Source organism: Aedes aegypti, chromosome 2, assembly GCF_002204515.2.
Source record: "Aedes aegypti strain LVP_AGWG chromosome 2, AaegL5.0 Primary Assembly, whole genome shotgun sequence".
Classification (NCBI taxonomy): domain Eukaryota; kingdom Metazoa; phylum Arthropoda; class Insecta; order Diptera; family Culicidae; genus Aedes; species Aedes aegypti.
In genome coordinates, this window is record NC_035108.1 from 36,040,236 (window position 1) to 36,051,687 (window position 11,452).

Below are 11,452 nucleotides of genomic sequence, written 5' to 3' on the forward strand. Positions count from 1 at the left end.
GGTTAAGGGTATGCGATATTTCGGGTAATTCCGTCGTCATAAAGCGTTCTAACTGAACATCCGCAGTTTTTTTGATTCTGTTTCGTTGCGTTGAATTTAATTTCGTCTATATTTTCGGTAAAAAACAAGCAAAATATTGAACTGTCGTCAATAGAGCTTTGAATTTGAAAAGTGTTGCAAGTATCGCATACCCTTACTCTCGGCCATCAGCCATACGAATTCGATCGCGTGTGCCTTTGGCTGGTGGCGCGCACACCCACCGATCAACCTCTCCCCCGGACCGAGATTCGCTGCAAGTTGGGTCTGGCTGGTCCATTGGGGGAGCCAGTTTTTTCCTGAACTCCGGGGAGGGCAGCAACCAACGGCAGCAGAAGCCCTCTCGATCGATTCTACAGAAATCGCCACTTCTTAGTGTTTGATTGTGCGGGCTCGCGTTAACAAGTGTACCCGAAGATAGTGCTTATCGATCGTCGCGACAAACCAGTTTCTGTGAGAATTTTCTGGTGACAATAATCAAAATTGAAATGGAACGATCGCTGTTGAGTCTATCGCTGGCGATTGTTTTGGTGCTTCCGGTGGCTTGGAATTACCCACTGGGGAAGAATGTGTTTGCCTCGCAGAACGGTGAAGAATCAGTGTTCAGGGACAAGGCTTTCGACGAGGAGATTCGCAAAGTGACATGGGTTGGAGACAAACCTGTAAGTTATTGGGGGAGTTGGTCCCTTTAGTTGCAAATGTCGGGTATGACTAAATCATTCGCGGGAATTCATTGCTTATAGGTACAACATAGTTAGCAAGGTTGTTGTAGATGTTATGTAAGCTGTATTGATCAACTCGCCAAGAAGCACACGCTAAGTGTGTAGTGCAAGTGAATTACGCGAATTGCATTGCAGGTGGAGTTAAGCGAAAGTCAAGCAAGCATGAAGCTTTAATGTGGTCTAGTCAAGTATGTAGTAATTACTTCATTTAGATCGTTTTGTTTCAATGACATTCAGTTGGGTGGTGACAATCAAAACGTTGACTTTATAGCGACAAGTTCAGTGATTGTGAAACAATGTTGTATCACTCTTCAAATGTCATGAAATGAGCAGATATTTTGAACAAGAGCTTTTTTATGGTTAAATCTTGGGTTCAAAACCACACCATGCTCTAGGCCAGAGAAGTATGCTGAACTAATTCAACAACGTTATGTACTTGTTGAGAATTATAACGGTCTGATTAACTTCACTCTTTTTTAAGGATGATAATCCCTAGATATCTGCGTTCGAGAATTGGCAATGCCAATTGTACTTTCAACTAGTTCCCCAGGGTAAACTTGAAATGGCCAGGATATATTCTAAGGTTTCCATCAGGTATTAGAAGGCCGACTCCAGAGGCACGTTCTCCGCCAATGGATGATTGGTGCCATCTCTACATTTTATCATATTGCATGTTCTGTTAGCTGCTGGGTGTGTCAATAAAAACGTTAATTTAAACGTAGTATGAAACAACATTTTGATTCAAATGCCGAACACTGTGTTCATTCTGTCTCATATTTCGAACACCTTGATTTGAATTCCGAACAGCATGAATAAGTCGTATTCAAATGAATGATTTCGCAAATAAATTTATCTGAGCTAGTTCTACTGACCTCTAACTGGAGAATCATCTCTACTCCCGAGGTCTAAAATAGATTTGAATTTGTTTAAATTGAATTGCAATTTTCTAGTAATTCGATGACATATTTCAGCGAAACATTTCAGCCGAATCGCCATACAAAAAGCGAGTGTTCGGAATATGAGTCTGTTCGGAATTTGAGACAAAACAGTATCACCGATGTGTCGCGAAATGAAACAAAATAACGAATGAATAAAATCAATAAAAATAAAATTACGAAATTTGTGAAAATCCTGCTTATTGCTATTGAAATAACTTTTGAAAAACAAGTATTTGCTAGGCCCCCCCCCCTAGGCCCTTTCTAGCTACGCCAATGACTGTAAATGAAGACACAATCAGTGTAAGCTCTTTCAACACAGTGCTCGTTATGTTTTCATAATAACAACCTTATAACTTTTTCACAGTAATGACATCAATGAGAATCATAAGGCACGCAATGAAATTTGGATACTTTCACTAAGCTTAGCTTACTTCTTAATTACCGTTTTGATTCGAAACCCGGACAGCTTCAAATTCCGGACACTCTACTTTGTATGGGAAAGATTTCACTCGAAATGTTTCAAAATGCGCCGTCAAAAAGTTCCCAATTTGAATGATGATTTTTATAAACATTTTACATAGCAATCCATGAAAATTTACAATGTTCAACTAGTTTTGACGTTTTTCTTACGGTTTAGTGCGTTTAATTAATGATTCGATTATTTTGATTGTGTTTTTCAAGAGTTGTCCGGAATTCGAAACAAAGTGTCCGGAATATGAAGTGAAAGTGTGTCTGGAATAAAAATCATGAAGAGGCCGAATATTTTTATCGATTAAAGTGAATTAAAGATGTGGAATCCGAATCTTCGCCCAGCATTCGAAATTTAAGTATTTGCAAGGCCTGATTACGCTACAGTTTTGTACAGAACGATTCAATTTATATGTGTAGTGATTAGTTGTACTTCACTGAAGCCTTAAGTGTCCGTAATATGAATCAAAACGGTATGATTGTCATTTCAATGTTATAAAATCAATTATAGCCTTATGAAATCAGGTTTTCTTTTTTTTTAATGTTGAAACTCTTAAGGCGCACAATGAAATTTGTATACATAATTTGAGCTTATTTTCTTTCTTGATTATGATTGTCATTTCAATAATATAAAATCAATATAAGCCTTATGAAATCAAGTTTTGAGTATCTTTTGATGCTTCATAAGGAGGATTTGATGAAATTCGATAATTAATTTGCCTGAGTGTAGATCATCGAAATCCTAGATTTTGGCAAAACTTCAAATTACAAATCAAAAGATGTATGATGTATGTCCAATTTTTCATTCAACAACAGTTTGTGATTCAGATTATTTAAAAGAATACGTTATCTTACCATCTTTGCAAAACTTAAAAAACAATAATCAATTTTACCAAATGATCTTTCAATCAACCATTTGAAAATAAGCTTTCAACCAAATTTCCGTTCAACTAAACGTCATTCGACCAAAATTATATGTTCCAAAGCAATTCGACCAAATGTACTTTCGACCAAATGTCATTCGACCAAATGTCATTCGACCAAACGTCATCCGATCAAATGTTCTAAAGCCTTACCGGAAAATGCTCAACTTGGTTGTGTGAGTTCACATAAATGTGTAAACCTTGTTTATTTATCATCAAGAGATTACTGGTTACGTTTGTTGATCTGGAGGCCCAGGCTCCACGGAATTCTTGAAAGCCGTTGGACTCTGAACTTGATAGAACATGTTTGTTTGAGTCCAAGTTTGAATCTTATTTATAAAACTTCGAAAGAGTGAACCGAAACTCACTTGTTATACAGTGTATAATATACACTAGACTGCAAATTTTGAAGTTTTTGCTCCCCTATGCTTAAACGATGTCAATTATAATGAAAATGATCCTCCCAAAATTTGAAATGATTCGGAAGAAATTTAGTTGTGCACACGCTATTTGAAGTTTATATGGACATTTCTATGGAAAAGGCAAACCTTTTGTGTTCAGTACTCGAACAGCTCGTCATAATAGAGTTCTGTTTGATCTTTCGACCTTGACGCTTGCTCCTACGGGGGCGAGCGACGAGGGCAGGATCGAACATGTCGCGCGTCGGTCTAGTAAGTGAAAAAGTGGCGTGATCGGTTAGTGCTTTTTGATTCTTTGACCTTGACGCTTGCTGCTGGGCAGTGCGTCAAGAAAGCCAAGTTTTTTTTCCTTTTCGGGTCGCGCGCCTATTTTTTTCTGAGTGCTTTTATATAACCGAGCAAACGAGTGAGGCTGAGAGTGGATTGTGGCTGCACAGTGAAGGATAAAGAATCAATTGGTGAGCTCGTTTCAGAACAGAACACCCCTTTTTACCTTTATTTTCGTAATTAAAAAAACTTTGAATGGTTCGACACTACAAGTGTAGACTTGCGAAAGGTTCACTTTATTCAACAAACTTTGGATGGTTCGCCACTGTAAGTGTCGGCATAAGAATAAGAGTGTTCTATGATGTTCCAACCATTCGAGTTTTTTGTTTCTTTTCAAATAAGTAAAATATAATAACACATGCTTTCGTCCTGACAGCTGTAGGAATGTTACATTTAGGTATTTGTTCAACAAACTTTGAATGGTTCGTCACATCAAGTGTCGGCATAATTTTCCACTACATAGAAATTGTTCATATCAAATGAAAATATTATATTTACAAATAAGCATGTATATATCTCACAAATCATTATTTATCATGGTCTAATCGCTTCTAGTTGATTCTTTGTGCATTTTCACTGACTTCGGTCAATCACGGAATAGCAACCATTGATATGTGTAGTCAGTCTAAGCTAAGCTAAGCTAAGTACTCGAACAGCTCGTCATAATAACCTATGGAAAAGTGAACACACTCATCTCATGTGAAAACTTCCCAGCTACAACTTTGCCGAAGACCACATTTCGATGGGACGTAAGGATAATTTGTTATTTTTGATAACAAAGTCTAAATCATGCTGAGATGATCATTCAATTACTTTCAGAGCAACACTGCTTTTTTGCTGTACAACATAGTAGCCTGGATTACTTTGATCTATTCTTCCCGCCAGGAGCACCACTGTTGCCTGCCGAACAGTTGGTGAAGCATGCTACATGCAAACCAACTTTATGATGATGAATAACAATTTATCCTGACGTCCAATCAAAAAGTGGTCTTCGGCACACTTGTAGCTGGGAATATTTCACATGAGATGAGTGTGTTCACTTTTCCATAAAATATTAAGACGAAGAGATAGAGGGCTGAACACCAAAGATCGGCGTTTTCCATAGAAATCTTCATATAAAATTCAAATGGCGTGTGCACAACCAAATTTCTTCCGAATCACTTCAAATTTTGGAAGGATGCTTTTTACCATAATTAAAATCGTTTAAGCATAGGGGAGCTAGAGTTTTCAAATTTCCCGGGATTTGATTTCACGGGAAACGGGAAATAAATTTGTCATTTCCCGCGAAATCCCGGGAAATTTTCAAAAACGTGAAAATAGAGCAAATTTGACGATTTTTTGTTATATATTTTTTATACCTGTAAACTTGTATGGTACCTACATTCTCTTTTTTGTAAGTAATTTATTTATGTTTCTAAAAAAAAAAATGATTTCGTTGTGTACGGTAGGCCTCAGAACAACACAAATTATGAGATTGAGTTCATGTGAAGATTCTTGACAAATCGTATGAAGTTCAAATAATATGTACAGGACTGACTCGATTATCCGAGATTCGATTATCCGGATTTTTACACTCGATTATCCGAAATTTGTCCTTTGATATTCTTGTTTTTGAGATTTTATGCATAAATTTGAGATAATTTGGTATTGCAATATACAATATGAATGGTTTTGCAGCTTTGAATGTAGGTAAAAAGAGGGGGTTTGAAAAAGAGGTTATTTGTATGCCGGTCAAAGTAAGTTCTTCCCAAGATCCCTAATGTTCCTAGAAGTAACTTCTGGCTACGCCACTGCATTATATAAATAAAACAACGAAAAAAATAATATTGAAGTTCTTTTAGTGCAGTTTTAATTTTTCTTTTAATGATGGAAAATGTGGTTAAATCCATGAAAACTTTATGAGAATACTCAATTCATGGATGATCAATCGAAAAATCCTGTATTTTGTATAGCATATAATCTATGTTGAAAAAAAAAAACATATCATCAAAGAGCTATTTATTTTATCAACAATTATTTGATAACAAAAAAAAAACAACAAATCAATTCGATATAGTTGTACAGTGATCTAGTAAGGTCATTGGTTAGAATGATATGAAAAGTAAATTATACGATAGTTTTGGTTTGAAAATGGATGGTCAATCTTTTTTTGATAGAACTACCCGGGAAATACAGAAATCCCAGGAAATACGGGAATACCGGGAAACAGTAAATCATTTCCCGGGAAACGGGAACCCTGGGGAATCTCATTTCCCGGGAAATGTTCCCGGGATTGAAAACTCTAAGGGGAGCTAAAATTTAAAAATTTGCATCACTCTAATATACACAGTACGAACGTGGTGCTGTATGCGATAGTCGAGGTGCTTCCAGGGCATTCTTGAAAGAACATGATGGCGATTTTTCATGAGATTCCTACAGAACTCATGAATTAGTTCTTGGCAAAATTGTCATAGGAATTTCCAGAACAATGTAGCATGATTTATTAAAAAACGCGTATATTATATGGAATTATTATATGGTACAGTGGAATTGCGTTTTTGGCATTCTCCATTTTTGGCACCCCCGATTTTGGCAAAAAAATGGATCTGTTTTGGCAACATTTTTGAATTCCCCTAAAATTTCTAATATTTTGTAAATATTATCGTGTCTGTTGCTTTAGTCATTTCAATAGCAGCAATTCACTGATTAAACACCAGAGGTCCATTTTCGTCAATATTTCACCAAATCTCACCAATTACTATAGGCTCCCGTACGCGCTTATTCATGCATTCGCAGCGTTTCATGAGACCATTAATCTCCACCAGCATCTCAACTAGAGACCAATCTCTTTTCTTAGCCATTCATACTGAGTGACAAGCCCACTTTAGTCTACCAGTAGGTGATACTCAAAAACACACTTTTGTTCAGATTTGGAGCAGTTTGTTTGAACAAAACATAAGCACCGACATAAGAGCAACAGAAAGTCTATGATTCACATAGAGTTACAATCATATATTTCACAGACAAACAGACGTAACAGTTAGAACAAATTTCTTCAAAATCCATCGCCCAGTTTCATCATCATCTGGTGAGCATGTTGCACGAAAAGGTGTTTCATACACGGAGAAGCGAAACAACTCAAAATTAAGTCTTTTTGACTCATCTTGACAACTAAGTGGAATGATTCAAAATTGAGTTATTTGCGAAGTATTCAATTTTATGTCATTCCTGGAAAACTAAGGTTTGAGTCATTTTAACTGATTTGCAATTAGTAGCTATTGGATTAAAAGTATGCAAAATTAAGTGTTTTGCTAAGGCTCAAAACAAAAAAATACATGGTGTATCTACAATTTGTTTCCGGAACGTCCGTCCTCCGATTTTGACATGAAACTGATTTTTTGGGAATCTCTGGAATTTTAATTGTACAAAATTGTTATAATACAATTTATAAATAATGTTATTCAACTAACCTGAGAAATAGTTTTATCATTCAGCGATCAACTCATTGACAACACTTAAAGAAATGAGTATGGCGTACGGTTGAAATTTTCATCCAAAAACCAAGTACTAGATCAACTCTTGATTTTGGATACTTTCTTAGAACGGCAAGCAAAACAAAATCAAAATAAGAACGTCAACTTGCAAATAACTCAAAATAAAGTAGTTTTGAATAGACTTCAAGATTGAGTTGAAAGTATTTAAAATGCAGAGCAAAATAATATCCAAATTAGTAGTGATGGAGCAGTACTACATTTTGAGTACTTTTTATCTCACATTTGAGTTGTTTCGCTTCTCCGTGTACAACAAGACCGGCAGATGGCGGTACTGCGAAACGTCAAGCGCGAAGAAAAACGATGCGCGCACTTCTGGTTGTGAGATTTGCAACAAAGCGAATTTGAAACGATCGTTAAATGTGTGGTCGATGGAAATTTCTTCAGTGTTACGTCTGTTTGTCTGTGTTTCATCTCTCCTTTCAAGCTCACTGTTCGCATGGAATAACATACATTGCTTATGTAAAATCACACCGCATTAATAGATACAAATACAGCTAAATGTCGTGTATCATAACTTTTAGAGATTTCATTGCGATACTCTAGTGAATTGCTAAAGTGTCAAGAAATAATCAATATATACACTGCATGTTTTATTATATTGTATATTATTTTTTGAGAATTCCTGTTTCCTAATAAACTCTTAAGATTTCTAGAGTGTCCTGTAAATTCTTAGCAAGATAATGTGGATTTCTAGTGGTATTTTGAGTATTTCTGGCAATATCTAGGGGATTTTGAAACGCTTTCCAGTGGAATTTAACGAATGCTAGTGGTAGCCTAGGAAATTATTCTCTTGAATTTTTTTTTATCGAAGACTTGACTTTGCCCTTTTGACTGCAATCTATCATTCATTATGGAGCAATTCAAAACTAACTGAATTTTGTCAAATTTTACACTAAAGCCTAAGAGTTTAATTGGTTTTTAATGGAGAAACTTAAAAGTAGATGGAGTATCGTGTACCTTTTAATTCCGCTCCTAAATGCTTATCTTTGACAGATACGCGTATATCGACTACCACTTGCAGTCTTCTTCAGTATCAGTTACTCGTAACAACAACATATTCAAAATTCCATCCTTATTTAGCATCAGGCTGCCGATTATCTCGAAGGTCACCTGCACCATTGCTCCGAGTAGCGGAAGAAGGGCAAGATACTATTGAGGACTTCCTGGTACTTCATAGATACTTCATCGGACTTTTACCAACGGAACAAGCAGTTCGTAGTGGTGCTTCTTATCCAATTGTAAGACTGCTACCGACACTAGATGTCTATGCTCATCCGTAATCGGTGAGTCAATTGTCAACCAACATGCAGAAATAAATTTCCTCTCCCATCCTTGTTGCAACAATCTTATTCTGCAAACGACCTGAACAGAATATGACAAAGATCGCTCACTGCGTGCGTAGCGATTTTCAGGGCTTCAAATTGCATTTTTCGAGAGCTTTGTCTGTGTTGGTATAAATTGCCACATTATCGAATAACTATCATGAAACAAATTTAATTTTGTGTTTGAACAAAAAACAAAACAAAAAAAAATTGTGTTTACACCAATGTTGACCTATGTGTTTGTTATGACAATTTTTCTTGAGATTATATCTCAATCCGCAAAAGTTGGGACAAACGATTGTGAGCGTGCTTGCGTTGTTGTTTGTTTTGCGTCTGTTTCGATGACAATTTGTTAATCTGTCCGGAATATTGATCCGTTGCTCAGGTAGCTATGAAGATTTATTTTCTATCTTTTTCCTGAAAAAAATTGCAATATATTTTAAGTGTAAACGCATCCTGAGAGAGACTCGCGAAGAGGAAAAATATCAACGTCATATGCAGCCCAGTTTCCCCTCTCACGAAACGTCAAATGCAGCCCACCGTTTTTATGGCTGAAAAAGTGAAAAGTATTGTGTTCAAAGTAAACTGTTATTAAAAACCTCAGTCGGCGGAGCAGTTTTTTCCAAAGTTGCTGATAAATCTAAGCAGAAGATTAATTATTTCTAATGCTACGTTTGCTGGCATGAAATTTCACTCAAACGGCTATCTATGATTCGATGTGATGCAAACCAGGCATTACAATCTCATCTGATCACTTTGATCATCTTCGGATGATGAAAGATATTATCTGCAATCCAAAAACGCTTCGATATGAGTCCATCTCTCTATCAGATGATGATCTTGACGCTTGTTTGGTTTGTATGTCTGTTTTAAATTTGATTACACTGCAATACTGTCATAGCAGCTGTACGGATGTTTCACACGGCTTACATAGTGAGCATTTAGTTCCCTTTTAAACCTACATGCTAATATACTGAATACGTTAGATCCTTTGATATACCGCTGAGTTAGAAAATAATAAAATGATGAAAAAAGTGTTAAAACTGATTGACTATTGCAATGAAATAAAATAAAACGTTTGAATATTAAGACTAAGGTAGAACAAGAATTCATGTTTTAACTTCAGGTCGCAACGCCATGCAAAAACAAAAAATTGTATAACAGAACGATGAGCAACTCTGAAACTCCAAACCAATAGAATAATAGATTCTCCCGCCACCAAGGTGTGCATGCTAGACGAATATTGCTTGGGCCAGAAGATTAATGAGGAACTCCTTTTTTTAAACAATAAATGTCTCACGGAGGAATCTGTCGATTAATTTTACATGAATACTTTTATTTTTCACGATCCAAACTCATTATATTTCTATTCTATATTCATCGTTATCCATGAAGGATTTCTGCTAAAATTTTCCGTTGCTTGATCCCAATGTTTGAGAGTTGCGTTTGAAGTCTTCATGTCTTACGAACGCAAATACATACGCTCTCTAGGTGTAGCCGCAAAATAATGCTTCCAAACCTATAAAAATATGAAAAATGATTTCCTCAAGGAACCAACAATCTACTTACTTCCGTGATTTATATCTAACATAACCTAACATTTTGTTAGGTAGAGATTACCTGAACGTGACAGCTGGGCTGTTCCGACTCTTTCTGTTATAGCTTTCTGTGGCACGGATTGCTCAGATGATAAGATTTCATGTGGAATCAAGTGAGTCAAAGATGAAGTTTGAAAATCGATCAAAGAGCTCTAAGATAATATCCAAATATTTGATCCGTATCTTGCTCAGAAGATCGAAAGATGAGATGAAATGCAATGTCTGAATGCAAACTCAATCATTTTTTGCTGAGAAGTTCATGTGAGGATTTGAACAGCATGCGCATAATTGATATAAACACAAAGTGAAATAAGAAAAAAAACTCAGCAATCACAGAAAAAGAAGACCGTCTTCGCAAGTCTCGTCTCAGAACGCATCCATCTAACAAAAAACTTTTCCACAATAATTTCATTATATTTCATCCAGGTCCATGCACTTGAATCGTATGACAACCCTCCCGATATTGACAACGCCGCTCGTGAGAAAGACAACTTCCCATCGAACATTTTCAGCAAATTTGACAATACGCAGAAGAAAGTGAAGGATTGGTTCGATGTAAGTTGAGTTGGAATGTTTATCCTAAAATGCTTTGTCATCATGATATTTCTCCGCAGACCCCACCGCTAATCGACACCATCAAAGAATCGGACAAGTACGGCAACGAAGGCGATCAGTTTTACTTCATTACCCGACCGCTGGTCAAACTCACCGAAACGGTATCAAATACGATCAACAAGGCCATCGCGGTATGGTTCCACTCACAATGTCTACTTCCTCAATGTGGGTAAACTACTAATAAATGTATTTTTCTCTTGATTTCCAGGCCCCTACGCAAATCTATCGATCGGCGAAAAAGATCGTGTCCGATAAACTGAACGATGTCGGCGCTGGATTAGTCGGTTTGAGAAGATAGTTCTCTAAGTTGTGATATGTGTGTAAATAAATCTTAGCCATTCATGTTAGTTTGTAAGAATCTCTAGACTGATATACCAGTAAAATTCTACGCCCAGCGACGAAGTTTTTCGACAGTTAAGAAAAAAAAGCTTTATTCGAGTCAAGTTGAGTCGGTGACCCAGTTTGTCGACGCAAAGGCCAACAACCGCAGACTGCGCCGTCATCTCCTTTCGCCATCGTATTTCAAGGTCACAACAGCAACGGCCAAACAG

The 11,452-nt window shown here is 36.6% G+C and overlaps 1 protein-coding gene across 1 annotated transcript; it reads left to right on the forward strand.

The window, feature by feature from the left end:
- The first annotated feature begins 249 nt into the window (after positions 1 to 249).
- On the forward strand, positions 250 to 11,248 carry LOC5572894. The gene is made up of 4 exons (XM_001654198.2): positions 250 to 698; positions 10,713 to 10,841; positions 10,901 to 11,032; positions 11,110 to 11,248. Exons 1-4 carry the CDS (start codon positions 525 to 527, stop codon positions 11,197 to 11,199), a joined length of 525 nt encoding a protein of 174 aa, XP_001654248.2. The 5' UTR covers positions 250 to 524; the 3' UTR covers positions 11,200 to 11,248.
- Positions 11,249 to 11,452: the final 204 nt, after the last annotated feature.

Excerpts from the sequence above, each read along its gene's own strand:
- LOC5572894 (XM_001654198.2), top strand. The coding sequence starts at position 525 with ATGGAACGATCGCTGTTGAGTCTATCGCTGGCGATTGTTTTGGTGCTT. Across the intron at positions 699-10,712 it reads CATGGGTTGGAGACAAACCT|GTCCATGCACTTGAATCGTA; the intron begins GTAAGTTATTGG and ends TATTTCATCCAG. Across the intron at positions 11,033-11,109 it reads CGATCAACAAGGCCATCGCG|GCCCCTACGCAAATCTATCG; the intron begins GTATGGTTCCAC and ends CTTGATTTCCAG.